Source organism: Parasteatoda tepidariorum, chromosome 4 (assembly GCF_043381705.1).
Source record: "Parasteatoda tepidariorum isolate YZ-2023 chromosome 4, CAS_Ptep_4.0, whole genome shotgun sequence".
NCBI lineage: Eukaryota > Metazoa > Arthropoda > Arachnida > Araneae > Theridiidae > Parasteatoda > Parasteatoda tepidariorum.
The window spans coordinates 17,172,320-17,188,151 of NC_092207.1; the positions used below are offsets into that span (position 1 = coordinate 17,172,320).

The 15,832-nt window shown below is 30.3% G+C and overlaps 2 protein-coding genes across 4 annotated transcripts in view; one reads left to right on the forward strand and one right to left on the reverse strand.

Moving 5' to 3' along the window:
• The window catches only part of LOC107448148 (G-protein coupled receptor dmsr-1-like), a 402,323-nt gene that overhangs the window by 151,252 nt on the left and 235,239 nt on the right, over positions 1-15,832 (reverse strand). The gene's annotated exons all lie outside the window — the stretch shown is intronic.
• LOC107448146 (O-acyltransferase like protein) overlaps positions 4,643-15,832 on the forward strand; it is a 46,602-nt gene continuing 35,412 nt past the window's right edge. The window contains exons 1-3 of the mRNA XM_043047784.2: positions 4,643-5,092; positions 10,362-10,567; positions 13,261-13,363. Of these exons, the coding sequence (XP_042903718.1) occupies positions 4,807-5,092; positions 10,362-10,567; positions 13,261-13,363 (595 nt within the window). The 5' untranslated portion in view covers positions 4,643-4,806. The remainder of the gene's footprint in view (positions 5,093-10,361; positions 10,568-13,260; positions 13,364-15,832) is intronic.

Sequence of the window (15,832 nt, forward strand, 5' to 3'; positions counted from 1 at the left end):
AATATAGTACGTTTAAATAATTAAATATAGCAATGAAAATATAATAATTTTCGTAATTTTTTATTAAAAATGAAAAGCAAATTATATTTCCGAAGTAATATTACAAAATAACGCGAATTAATTACAAAATAACGCGAAAACATGAAAAAAAAACATAATTTTTGTTTTTCGGTATATTTTGTCTACGTTTGCAATACGGGCAAAATGGGGCAGGTTTTTTCGAAAGAAGAAACATCAAAGAAGACAACGAAAAAGAGTTTAGCTAATTACCTCGTGGAACTTTTTGGAACTAAGTTTCGAAAGTCATTGGAACATTGTAAAATGTCAAATGATAAGATATAAACTATAAGTTTGTCAAGAGTATTAACTAATCCAACAAATTAAAAAATTGTACTACAATTTCAGACTAATTACTCTGATAAAAATGTAACAGTAAGGTAAAATTCCTATATATATATTTCTGAAAAAAATTTTAAAAGTTACATTTAAAAAATTTTTTTCAACATATTTTTCATTACATTGTACTCTCGTCGGTCCAAAAAGTAAATTAAAATGTTTGGAGTGATTATGAATACTTAATTTGGGTGAGATTAAAACTGCCCTACTAATATTTTAGTTGAAATTTAATTTTTGACTTTTGGCCAAAGACATACCCTCCAACTGCTACGGAATTTCCGTAGTTGCAGAAATCTTCTTTTCAGACGGTAGTAAAATTAATGTCTTAATATTTAAAAAAAAATTAATTTTAGCGTAACTTGTCCACTATTACTTATAAAAGTGCAGGCCATATGGCTAGATTCTTAAGTTCTGATAAAAGTTTTATGAGAGATCCATTTGCTTTCTACTTTGGTTCGCTACCACTAGAAAAAATTATTTTCAAAATCCTCATAAGTTGGAGGGTATGCAAAGATCATGGTCTTCTGGCCCACAGTGCATTGTTTTCTATCCAACAGACATTGCTTTTATTTAAATTAATTTTTTTGAAATATTAGGCTAAAAAACACATTTACAAATTAATAAAGTTATATATCTTGAGACTTTAATAATATCAATAATAAATTATTAAAAAACTAAAGAAAATAGAAAATTAATTCGTTTAAAGGCAAAATTTTCAATAATTTAAAAAATCCTAACCGCTCTTGTTACAAGTAGTAATGTCATTTTCGACCAATACTTAGAAATTAAATAGCTCATGACGGGAAATATTTGGACAGGAAGAAACTAAGAAGAAAACATATGCAGGTATACTCGAACTGGTTTCCATCTCGCCTTCCTTACAAGTGATTCGGAAGATTTGGATGTTATTTTTTGTTTTCTTATTTTAAATATCTATTCCTAATATGTACGCTTTTTTTACTTCAGTTTTGTCTAAAGGGCGTACAATACGAAATAACTACGATAAATCTTTACGATGAGCTCTTTACGATCAACAAAGACTGTTTTACGATGAATCTTTAAGAAATATTTCGACAGAAATAGACGGAAAAATTTGCTTTTAGCATTACTTACCTAAATTAAGACCAATGCAAGAAAAAATCAGAGAAAAAAAAAAGGATAACTCAAGTTTAAAAAAACAAATAAAGTTAACTTTCTCTAAAAACACAAACAAGATATTAAATCTAATAAACTGATGAAATAATTACTTTCATGAACACCATTCAGAATAAATAGATAAAAATGAATCTATATCTTTTTAGATACTCACAAAAAAAAGGAATATTCATTTAGTCATCATCATGAAATAAAAGAAAAAGAATAAACGACTGTAGAAAAAAAAACAACTATTGTCCTTTTTTGTTGATTTAGCATAATATTATTAACGTCAAGATGTGGATTTTTTTTCTATTGAAATAGTACAAAAGCATAGTTTACGAGTAATTAAATAATTAAATAAAAAAAAGGAGTTGAAATGAATAAAAATAAAATTGTTCGACTTAATTTTTTCTTCCTGTTTTTCTGGCATTTTCCGAATTCTGTACTTCCTATTTTTATTTTTCGCCTCTCATATTCTGCTAAAACAACAGCTTTATCTGTCCAACTAAAACCACTTGGGGAAAACAATGCTGCTAGTTAAAAGCCTTAAGACACTAATTATGAGTGTTATTAGATTTTGAACACAAATGAAATTTAAATGAAAGCATCAACAATGAATTGTAATTACTCTAATCATCTTAAAACAGAAGTGGGGGGAAAATCTGAATTGAAAAAAATTAGACTATTACAAAAATTTGATAACATTTGTTGGCAGCCATACATTAATCTTTCATTTTCTATACTTTTTTATTATTTGATGCCAATAATAGAAATTAATATATTATAAGTAATGTATTAATTACATCAAAAACCCTCTTACTGTTTGATAGCGGCATTTACACTAATCATTTCTTAATTAAAATATAAATATTAAAAAATTTATAAAAATTAAAATATAAGTAATGTAATATAAAGTATAATTAGGTATATCATAAATAACTTTGAATCATAATTAGCTTTTAATTTTTAAATTCACTTTGGAATTGAAAAGAGATTTTTAACATAAGAAATTTATGTTAAAAACTATAAGGAAAGGTCATGTACATTTTGAGGATTGAGAATTGCTGGACAACCCATGAGCGAAAATGTTATAGGACACAGCTTAGAGCTATCTCATGGAGAATTGGTTTGTCAAGCGTATTTGAACGGAATATTTTGTAAATGATTATTATTTTCATAATTGGTTCAATATATTGTTGTTAGAAATATATTTTCTTTTGAACATGCAATTTCTCTTTCACAGACATTTTATTTGAGATAATTTAATAAATGCAAACGAAAGAGTGAATAAATAATGACTTATAGGTTGGAACTAAATATAACCAGAGGTTTCAAAATTCATCACTAGTTTTGAAAAGTTCTAACTCCCGGAACCCTTTTAACTCTCCCTCGGAACCCTACGATTCGCGGGATATCATTTGGAAACCGCTGGTCTAGGAGATCGCAGTAGCCGAAGGTGGCAAATCGAGGCAAAATATATTCCTATGCAGAATTCACATTTAGAGAGGATTTTAAGTAATTTATTATGAACAGTTCCTCCGCTCCAACTCTTGGGGGTCATATGGCAGCTATTAGATAATTTCTTATTGAATAATCAACAAAATACGAGGATAAAGGATTAACTCTGAGGGGGAAAAAATTCTTAATTCTTTTTTAATTATATTGTTTGAGGCAAATTTTATTTGAGGCGGACTTGATTTTTTGTTTCAAATAAATCTTAGTTATTTACCTAAATTATTTCAGAGCATGTTTTAATTTTATAAAAAATGAATGGTAAAGAATTTAAAAAAAGTACTTTTGGTTTAGTTTTAAAAATAAATTAAAAGGTATTTAGTTCAAATACAGGTTAAATAAAGTCATTTTTTCATTCAATTCATTAAAGCATACTTTTATTATTTTTTTTAGTACAGTTTTATTTATTTGAGGAAGATTAAATTCTGAAATGTTGCGTTGTGGCTCCTTAATCTAAATATAGGTTAAATGAATTGTTTCGCGTCAAGAAAAACACGTAAAATAATTTTCTTGGTTGCATAGTTTTAATTATTTGAAGAATATTCATTTCAGAATTCTGCGTTGTAGCTCCTTTATCTAAACATTAGGTTAAATTAATGTTTGACGACAAAAAACGCGTTAAATAATAAATAATTTTCTCGGTTTTATAGTTTTAATTATTTGAGGATTCAATTTGAAAATTTTGTGCTGCTGTTCCTAAAATATAATAATAATAACAATAATAATAATAATAAAAATAATAATAATAATAATAATATATAGTTCTCTTAGTTTTAAACTCTTAAATCAAAAGCGTAATAATAGCAGTACAGTAAAATACCTTTAAATTGGGTATAATATGAAAAAAGCACAACTACTTCCACTTACTAGGAATAACATTTTCCTTTTAGTTTAATTAATAAACTGAGTTTTAAATATGTTTACTAAATTCATAAACTTCGGTAAAACAACANATATGATAAAAAGAAAAAACGAAATTAAGAAAAGTAATCGACTCACTATATTGTATTGATATACTTTGCAGTGGTTGTATTGATACAATATTAGAAAGCACTCCTTTTTGCGGATATAATCGTGTAAGCTGATGAAGAGATTATATCCTTTCATTTTTTTTGTTTTCTGGCTTTTCAAAGAACTTAAAAAAAATTTTTATAAATAATTTTTAAAAATATTTTATTTTCATAATTTTTCTTCTTCTCTTTTCATTAATGTTTATTTTCCATATTTTCTTTCTCTCTCTCTCTCTCTCTCTCTCTCTCTCTCTCTCTCTCTCTGTATATATGCATTTATAAATATATATATGTTGCAGTTACATAAAGTATTTTATTTTGAATGATTTGCTATTCCACTCAATTTTTTAAACATAAATAATGCTATTGGATTCAATTTAATTTAAATGGTTTTTCGGTGCGAAGTTTACAGATTACTCTGTCTCTCTCTCTCTAATGATTAGTTCGAAAATAAAATAGACTTTTCTGCAAAAATTTTCATCGAATACATTCGTTAAAACAAAATCAATAAAAATAACTGTTTCTCAATAATGAAGACGGAAAGTAGAAACTCAATCACAACTATTTCCTCCAACATTTAATGAGTTTCCATTATCACTTCGTTGCATTTAAATTCCTCTTCTTCCTCCTTTACAGCATTCGTCTCACTTTTGAATATGCTCAGCGCACAGCACTAAACTTAAAATCATCGTTAAATTAACCGTTTTCTTTTTTTGTTGTTGAAAAAAAACTTTTTTTTAAATTCTTGATAATGAATAAAAACATCTACAGCTGCTTTGTTTTTCTCTTCGTTGCATTAACATGCACGGAGGCAAAAGAGCCACGAATGTACGCGTTCCCACGCAGTAAACACTTCGATAGAGTTAATTGGAAAGATTTTATGGTTAAAGCAAACTGGGCATCAAGTGAGTTGATTAAAATATCCACACCTTATGTAGTTGAAAATTACCCCACTGGAAATGTGAGTGAAGTGTGCACAAAAAGTCTCCTCACTTATGTTGATGGAATAAAAAATTGGAGAAGATGGGCAATACGCAGTAAGTCTCAATTATTTCTCTTTATTTATTTACTAGATCATTTTACAATGTCTTTCAATTTTAAACTGTATTAGCATGCATTTTTAAAAATTATAATAGCCTCTTTCACTCTATGCGTACCAATAATAGGTGTTGTTGGTCGAAATATAAATTTGCTTCGGTTGTATGTTTTGCCTCGCCATATTGCTCGCTGTAACTTAAGCTAGTGCTGAGGGCGTTTTTAGAATCTCTGCTTTCGCCAAGGAAAATACTAGAAACAGATTGAGGACTTTTAACTTGAGACAGAGATTTAATTTTGAACTATATCTTGATGAGAGCCGTGATGGCTCAGGGGATAGAGCGTTCGCCTTCGAATGAGGTGATCCGGGTTCGAGACCCAACGATGGGTGGTCGATAAGAATTCCACATCCGGCTTACACCGACCAGAGTGCTGACGTGAAATATCCTCAATGGTAGACGTATCATGGGTTAGAGTCCCCTTGCCGTCAGGCTAACCGTGGGAGGTTCGCGTGGTCTTCCTCTCCATGTAACGCAAATACGGGTTAGTTCCATCAAAAAGTCCTCCAGGAAAGCAAAATTTCTTCCGATACTTGATCCAGGAGTTCCCTTGTCTTCTGTACTGGACTCAAAATTACAAGGCCATGGAGTTGAACATTAGTAGTCGTAAACCCAAAAATTGGGTCGGCTGTTCAACGACGGTTGTAATATATCTTGATGAAGAGCAGGGATAGCTTGGTTGGTAGGGCCCATGTTCAAGAGGTTGTGGGTTCGTTCTCCTCCTACCGAAGACATCCTGTGTAGTATGGTGACAGATGCACGTTAAATCTGTCGGGTCACAAAGTCCTCCATGTTCCCATACTAAATCAAAACATCTGGGGGTACTTATCCAAGAGTTTCCTTGTCTTCCGGATTAGTTCAAAATTACAACGCTACGGAGTTGAACACTGGTAGTCGTAAGCTCAAAATTGAGTAGCTGTTCAACGATTGTAATAAAAATTCATCTTGGTGAAAAACCGTGAGAATACAAAGCGTTTGCCTTCCAATGAGGTGAACCGGGTTCGAAACCCAACGATGACTGGTCGATGAGTTCCACATTCGGTTTGCACCCATCACAGTGCTGGCTTAAAATATCCTTAATGGTAGATGGATCATGGGTTAGAGTCTTCTTGCCGTCACGTTAACAGTGGGAGGTTTTGTATTTTTTTTCTGACGGTTATAAAATAAAATATATCTTGATTAGAAGCATTGTCTTGACTTTAACATGAAAAAAGTGTGGAATGCTTGTTTATTTTAAAAGAAATCACTATTTGGAGAGGTTAATTACTAACGTGAAAATTGTTAACAATGTTATTCAAAGTTCTTTCACGAAAAAAAGAAGAAAAAAAATCGTTTCATGTGCCGCGCACCTGAAAAAAAGCTTCAATTTTACACTTCATGCACCATTTTGCCGTAATGAATTATCTGAGCATTAGAACGGAAAAATAACTTAAATATTAAAATTTTTAAATTCCAGGAGTTTTTTCCCACATTCTTGCATATTTATAAGCCGCAAAAAAGAATGTTTAAGTCTTAGCATTTTTGTACCGAACTTTCTGATTCATTCATAATTACAGCTGTAATTATAACTAAAATAAAATAAAAAATTGCTGAATTTATATAATGTGATCCATTTTTTAAGTAATGTTTAATTAAAGAGCAGATGTGACATATATGCTAGTTGTTTATTTAAAGGTCAAAGAAAAGATAATGACTGTGGTGCTTGTTTATAGTCTACGAATGATAAATATTTGTGATGTCTGTTTAACGTTAAATACTAAGATGATGACATTTATTTAAAATATATTAGCGTTAGATACCTATGGTGTTTATTTAACGTAAAAGAGTGATAGATATGCGTTGTGTTTATTTGAAGCATAGGTTTGATAGGTATGTCTGTTGTTTATTTAAGGTATAGGTGTAATAGATATACGTTTAATTAAAGCATATGCGGAATAAAAGTCCTTCATGATTTTTTTTAAAATTTAAAGCATATATGATGCTGGTGTTTATTTAAATCATAGAGCTGATAGATATGCCTGGTGATTATTTGAAACATAGTTTTGATAGATAAGCCTATTGTTTAATTAATGCCTTGGTATGATAGTTTTGTGTCGTATTATTTAGTTGAACCATGAATGAGATAGATATCGGTGGTGTTTATAGCGTAGAAGATGATGGTGTTTATTTAATGCAAAAAAAGAGTGTTAGAGTGCCTTGTTACATCAAATTCTTTTCTAATTTAAGCATTTACGCTCTTAAAAGAATCGATTTACTTTACATTATACGTTTGCTTTAAAGCAGTTACTGTTATTTAAGTTACGAAAATATTTAACATTTTATTTAGTTATTTTAGAGAATTAAAATAGCAAAAAAATAGAAAGAAGAAGAATTAAGAAGAAAAAAAGATCCTTTAAAAGAGTGACAAAAATTTAATTAAACTAATCTATTGTGCCCCTGGCATGAACAGAATGTTTTAACAGGTTCTCATAACTTGTTGGAAAAAAATAATAATAAAGTGTAAAAATAAACAAGATGTATTTACTATCTCATTATTTTGAAGAAGTTTTAAGAGGTGTAACGAGAAATTTCATAGGGTTAGGTTATTATCATGACATTTAAGAGATTAAAAAAAAATATTTATAAAAAATTTAAGCATAATTTTGTAGTGTAGTATAATAGAAGCGTGTTTTATATGATTGATTCTTCCATGCTAATCAAAACAATTAACTTAAGTATAATTTTTTTTTCATGGTTGCCATACGAGCACCTAGGAAAAAGACTCTCTGATTTTTTGTTCAGTTCAGTTTTATTAACTTTCCTGATTTTTGTAACTAATTATTTTGTGTTACTCCGTGCTTAATACCAAATCAAGCTACAATTGTTTCCTAAACAGTACGAAGCAAAACATTTTACCATTTAATTGATAATCGAAATTTTGACGAATTTCTATGGACTTGATGACTTAAGAAAAAGAAAATACTGAAACTAAAAATGTAAGGCATATCACTTTCACAATAAACTTTTGCTCTTTTGAATTTCCTCTTTTTACTTCCCCTTAAAAACGTTTTTTTTTTAAATTTATTTCGTTATATTTATTGGGATAGTTTTACTATCAAAATATTGTATGAATAATTTATACATAATTTATAATTTATAACTTATGCATCATACTTTTAAAAACAGGGAATTTCCTCATTGACTTAATGGTTCAGTTTTTTCAAATATTTTAAAGATTATATCAGAAATATGTCATGCATAATGTCATGCATATGTCATATGTCATTAAGAAAAAGATTCATTGCGTATTCTGCAACAACTATAGTTCGTTCACCAGGAGTTGGCATTTGACTCCACCTCCTCGAGCAAAGAACTCATTTCAGCGCTGGAGTAAGAGGAAAAACATCTCATGTCATACACCATTGATTCTCTTCAACTAATGGAAAAATAAATACGGATAGAATTTATTAATGCAGAATTTTTTCAATGTTTAAGGTAGACTTTTCAAATGACAGAATAAAATAAACAAAAATAAATAAAAAAATATGACCGAAACAGTTTTTACGAACAATAGAACTAAAATCAAAGATAACAGATTTTGAATTAATAAGAGCATTCTTTGTTTCTGCAAAAATGCATAATGTGGAGGAAAAAAAATTCCAAATACTAACATAAATCCACATAATCAAATCTCAATTCAATATTTTACATTGAAATGAAGTATAGAAAATCAACTTAATAATAATAAATTACAAAGAATCATTGTTTCGTTTATGCTGAAAATGTAATCGCACTGAAGCAAACAAAACTATAACAGAGACACCAGATAAGAAACTGTAGAGTGTCAACCATTCGCGACTATTGCATCAACTAAACGTTCTCTTTAAGTGTTACTAGGAGGCGCAGGGGTCGTTCGGGGTTGAAGAAACTTTTAGAAAAGCGTCGTGATGGCATCAGAGTGAATTACCCTTAAGTATTATCGTTCATGGTACAGGCTTTCTCATTATCAAAATTCTATCTGTTGCAACATCTCAACTCTAGTAATCCGCTACCAAGATAACTAATCACTTACGTTAAATAACATATTAAGTTTCAACAGCAATAAATGTGTTCTTGTTGCCTTGAAAACAAAAGAATATAAGCAAACATCTTTAGGAAGATGACTTATTTCATATTTTAACGTTTTGATAATATGAAGAGCATTTATTACTGAATGTTTAGGATGTCTTTTTGTGGAAAATATAATCTGTCATTTGTTTTATAAGTACAATGGGCTAAACCTTAATAAAATTAGATATCATGCCTCATTAGCAGCCATGGATTAGAAAATTGAATTTCGACGTAAGAACGGTATTGTGCCTTTCAAATTATTCAATACATCACAAATTTTTTTTATTTATAATATAATATTTGTTTCAATTTTTCTTTCCTTAATTAAAATTTAAATTGCTTTTATTGTTATATGATGGAAGTAACGATGCATAAATGATTGTTAAAAACAGCTCTTTGATTTTTGAAAGTATTTATAGTTTAGGTTCTAAATTCTCTTGTGATTTTTGTAGCGAAATTGAAATAATTTTTCGTCATATTTTGTATTTGACTCATTTAATAAATTGATTTTCTTTAGATATAACCGGAAGTATTGAAATACCATAGCAGACATATTCAATTGTTCTCGTAAAGGGCGTCACCAACATATCAAAAGCAATAGTGTTTACGGAAACGTCTAAATAATTGTTTTCCTTTAGCTCAACCTAATCCATTCGTTCTTTTTTTTTAAAAAACAATCCCTTCCTATTTCGAAACTTAACTGTATTTCTAAAGACATTATTACATAAAGTGCTCACTAATGTCTGAATACACTTTTTTAGAATGTTAAAAGTTATAGACATGAAAGTAGCGTCTAGGTTCAGTGAAATGGCTAAGTTTTGAACCAGATGATGCTGCAAATGGTCTCAATCTGTAGCTCACAGCCACCTTACTAAACTTAGACACCACCATCATATCTATAGCTGTAACTCCTCAGTTATATTAGGTGCTTGCTGATTTCAGTTGGGAAGACAGTATACCATAATCAAAATAATCAATACTTTGGATTTCGTAACTTTTTTCTCTCAATTTTATAGCACACCAATTTCTTATGCTCCTCATTTATAAATAATTACTTTACTCTGCAAACATAATTTTCAGTTTTGAAGTGAAAATGACTGAAATAAATGACTTATATTTTCAGTGTTCGACGTGACGGGTAAGATCCCCAACAGTTTTAAAAGAGGAGCAGGCATTGAATTTGGATCATACGATGATTGTCTTAGAATTGCGGGTCCATCCAACGAGGTACCACCATTCAGTGGACAGTTCTGCATGGTACATCTTCAGACTTCAAGACCATTTTTATTAGAAGAAGACACTCCATTTAAAAGATACGCAACAAATTTGGTACTTCTCTACATGTCATTGATTTAATTAAATATTTAAGGGTTATAATTAAAAATATTCGAGTTATAATTGAAACGCTAAATACTCCGAACGTACAGAGTACTCCTGATCTGTAGTTGTGCTTGCTTAAGAGGTTCAAAGTTATATTTGAAAGTTGCCCCTCTCTTCTTCTTTATGGCACAATTTTAACCAATTGCTTCTTCTGTTCTTTTTCTTTTACAACACCACTTTAACTCAGCGGTGCGCAATTCTTTTTCACTATTAAACTCTAAATGACCGAGTTTCTTTTTGCGGAACCCTGACTTAATGTAAAAAAAAGGTCATCTACAGACGTGAGAGAGCCATGATGGCTCAGGGGATAGAGCGTTCGCCTTACAATGAGGCGGACTGGGTTCGAATCCCAGTCGATACGAATTCCGCATCCGTCTTGCACCGACCACAGTGCAGCATGGAATATCCTCAGTGGTAGACGGATCATGGATTAGAGTCCCCTTACCGTCAGGCTAACCGTGGGATGTTCTCGTGGTCTTCCTCTCCATGTATCGCAAATGAGGGTTAGCTCCATCAAAAAGTCCTCTACAAGGCAAATTTCTCCCAATACTTGATCCAAGAGTTCCCTTGTCTTCTGGATCTGGTTTAAAATTGCAAGGCTACGGAGTTGAACATTAGTATGCGTAAACCCATGAAATTGGGTCGGCTGTTCAACGACGGTTATAAAAATAAAATAGACGTGAGGGCCTGGTTGGTCGGGCACTGGGCCCATGTCCAAGAGTTTGTGGGTTAAATTCCCGACGGCCGTGTAGTAAATAGTGATTGATCCCCGTGTAGTAAATAGTGATTGATGAACGTTAAATCTGTCGAGTTGCAAAGTCCTCCATGTTCCCATAACAAATCAATACCTCTGGGGGTACTGATCCAGGAGTTTCCTTGTATTCTGGATTGGTTCAAAATTGCAAGGCTACGGAGTTGAACATTAGTAGTCGTAAACCTAAAAATTTGGTCAGTTGTTCAACGACGGATATAAAATAAAATAGATGTGTGGGTATAGAGCGTTCGCCTTCCAATGAGGTGAAATGAATTCGAATCTCAGCGATGGCTGGTTGATACGAATTCCGCACCCGGATCACACCAATAACAGTGCTGACGTAAAATTTCGTCATTGGTATACAGTTCATCGGTTAGATTCCTTTTGCCGTCAGCCTAACCGGGGAGATTCGCGTGGTTTTCTTCTCCATGTAACGCAAATGCGGGTTAGTTCTCGTCAAAAAGTCCTCTTCGAAAACTAATTTCTTCCGATAAATGCAGGAGTTCCCTTGTCTTCTACATTGGGTTCAAAATTACAAGGACACGGAGTTGAACATAGTCGTAAACTCAAACTTGAGTCCGCTGTTCAACGATGGTTAGAAAATAAAATAAAATAAACATCTGTAAACATACTAACCGAAGAAAAAGGACTACTCATTATTTTCTAAGTATTTAATGTGCAGAATGAAATATTTTAAATTCTGAACTAATTCTTGATTGTGCCTACGCTGAAAACGAATAAAATAAGTTGAATTCTGATTTTCACTGCTATAAATATCGAGAATAGTCAACTGAGAAACTCAATTCTTAGTTTTGTGTTTGGTCATTATATTTTGAACTGAAAAGTTTCATGTGTAATACTTATGGAATTCTTTATGAATGCATGCTCTTTTCATAATTTATTCAACACATTGTCAGTAAAATAAATTTTTCAAATTTTGCTACTTTTTAAATAAACAATTTTATTTAATCAATTGAAATAGTAAACAAATTATGGATTATTTATTGGATATGAATATAATTATTATTGGTTTATAAATGTGGCTGGTCTTGGAATCCCTGTGATATTTCTACGGGACCTTAGGGATCCGCTTAACACTAATTTCGAACCGATTTTCTAACCTATAACTGCTTTTGTCTCTTTGTTTACAGTACTCTAACATTCCAGGCACTGTATTTTTATTAATTATATTTTTCAGTTCTTTCTTTTGTAATATTATGAGGAAAAAATGAATTTAAAGCGGCGTTTTTCATGGCAGCTCCAAATTTTAAAGGAAGCTTTTTCGCGTGAAAAGCTCTACAGAGAAGTCCTCTACTAAGGCTAGTCTGTGTAATGCTTGATCCAGGAGTTCTTTTGTCTTCTAAGTTGGTTTTAAAAATACAAGAGTATAGAGTTTAAAATTGATGGTTAACTTTAAAAATGGGCCAGCAGTTCAACGCTGCTGCATAAAATAAAATGAAATCACTGCCACCAGATAAAACTTTACAAAAGTACTAATTACTATAAAACCGAAGTACTATCCAGGACAAGTGTCAACACTATATTTTAGTAAGTCTGACGGACCACTTTTCTCTTTTTTTGAAGGGGGGGGGAGGGTTTTGACAACATTTCATTGCACAAAACGACGCACTGTACCAATTTTGAAAAAAAAATTGGGGCAATGTGATTTAAATAAATACAATTGTAACCCATATTCTTTTCTCCTTTTTTTGAAAAATTCACATAACTTTAAGTTTTGAATTTTGATCACGTAACTTTAAATTTGCCTGTTTTTTTACATCTGCATTGAATTAGGCTCTGTTCAATATAACTTAGAAATTAATGTCTTAAATAAAACATTTGACATAATAATAACAAGCTTTTCAAGTATATTGACATATCGTTTCAGGTTCCAAGTTTAGATAATACAAAAAGGATATTAAATTGGCATTTAGGTATATGCATACCATCGTCTTGCTCCGAACAAGACATTTACAACATCATAACTGCACGTGAGTATTTCATTTTAGAGATTTAGTACTTTCATTTCTGTTTGAGTTCTCAATAATAGATTAGCGAAACACAATTAGACGAATTATTAGAAAACGTGGTTTTTAATCTAGTTTAATTTACCACATTACCATTACTAGTTCATAAATACATCCGTTTTATGGACTAGTTCACATTAAAACTGGCTTAGTTTATCCAAAAAGAAACTTCAGTTTCAAAATAAAATCTGAAAGAGCATTTTTCCTATAAGCGTTAATTTCCATTTAATTTTAAAAAAAAATATTTTAATTTTGCATTAAAAAAGGATTGCGCAAATTAGTGCAACAGAAATTGACAAAAAACTAGGAGGGGCTGATGGGCTTTTTTGTGAATAATATGCTATAATATATTTTTATCACTGATATGAGTTCGCAACTGTTACTCATAACTGTTAGGTCTGTCATAACTGTTAGGTTTAGCCTATCTAAAGCCTGCGCTGTCTACGCTTATGTCGCAAAACGCCAATATGGAGAAAAGCCACAGTTTTATGAAATTGAAAAGCGTTTGTGGTCTAATTTTTTAATATTTCAAAACTTACTCCAATGCCGCTTTACCTGGGATCATAAAAATTTGTAAAAACTTAGAATAAGGCAGTTTATTTTGATCATTTTTATTTCGGTGGAAAAATGTAGCCAAGTAAGTAATTTTTTAAAAAAAGTTTAATAACTTTAAAAATATTTAAGTTATTTGCCCGTTGTAAAGCCTAGATAATTCTTCACGGAGAAATTATATATTTAGTTTAAAATCATCGCATTGCTTCAAGTGTAAAGTACTTAAATTATGGCTTTTTAATTTACCTTGGCGACAGAACTTCGAAAAACAATGTTGAAATTCGAGCTTTATCAGAAAAAAAAGATAATTTCCTTTGTTTATAATTCTAATACCTCATATAATTACTATAATTTCATGTAAGAAAAATTTTTAATGCAATCATAACAAAATGAACTACAACCTAAATTTAAAAAAAGAATCAATTATACATAAAAAAAGCATTTAAACTTTGAATGCATAATATGGCACACAATAAGAAGTAATAAATTAAAAATAACTTTACTTAATTAAAATAACTTTACAGTTCAAATTAAAAACGGTTTTAATCACTCTTGAGATATTTATAGTTTTAAAATTTTTATATGAATGCTAAGATTTATATCCGCCAATTTCTAATTTAACTTTAATTACTTTGATTAATTCCTTTTTTTCAGATAAAGTTAAGGACTTGATTATAAAATGACGATCTTGGATGAGATAAATAAATTTTTCTACAAAAATCGATAAATAGTCATTATTTAAAGCAAAAAATGTGCCCTGAAATTTTGACCTATTAGTAGCATTTCAGTGGGCTACAAATTCACCAAACATAGTACTTCTTCCCACAAATTTAACAGTTTATAATTTTCGAAATAATTATATAATGTTAGTTTTTTTAAAAATTTAATTTTACTTCCTGTACATTTTACTACTCACCTTTATAACTTCAAATTTCTAAGTCGTACAATTTTTGACGAACAAAACAAAATGTAACATTAAATTTGACACCCAAAACAGTGGTGGCAACGGCAAGCCATCATGCAATTTTTTAATAAAAAGAGATTCAATTCTTGGCCCTCAAAATATAAGAAGGGGCAACCACAATTTGGAAAATAAGGTTACGATATTTTAAGAAGGAAAGAGATCGAAATCTTAAGTCCCTTAATGTTTATTTAAATTTTTCATGCATTTTTTAATTTTTTCAAATACAAACTAAGATAAAAATTTATTTTTACAGTTTTATTTTTTTAGAGTAGTTAATCCAATTTCTTCCTTAAGATGCATAGTTTTGTCATTTAAAACTATGGATTAACTTGATGTGAAAATTTGCAAACATACAATTAAAACTTTTTAGGTCATTAGGTGAGTTTAATAATAAATAATCAAATATTTATAATTTTTCTCATACAATTATCTCCGGGTAAACAATTTTTATGTGAAAAGGTTCTCTTCTTTATCTATCCTTTTTTTACAGCTTGATTAGTTCCATAGATGTGGCGAAATATGCAGAAAAGGAAATTAACATTAAGAAGCTCAAACTTTTGACTGCTTTCTTGTCTAAACTATTAAAACAATATTTTCCAGACAGCGGCAACCCTCTCGTTTTATTTTGAAAGTTAACAATTCAAATTCGTCGAATAAAAGATGCGTTTATTCAGAGAAAAAATATTTTTGTGGCCGATTTTGCAAGTTAGTGCTTAAAACTAATGTATGTTTAAGTCCTCGAACTATGAATATTGAGTCCCAATACACATAAATTATATCGTACGTTCGCTCCTTTTTTCCCCGTATACCTTATTACCATGAATATTGAGTCCCAATACACATAAATTATATCGTTCACTCTTTTGCGCCTTGTCTATCCTATAACCATGAATATTGCGTCCCAGTACACTTAAATT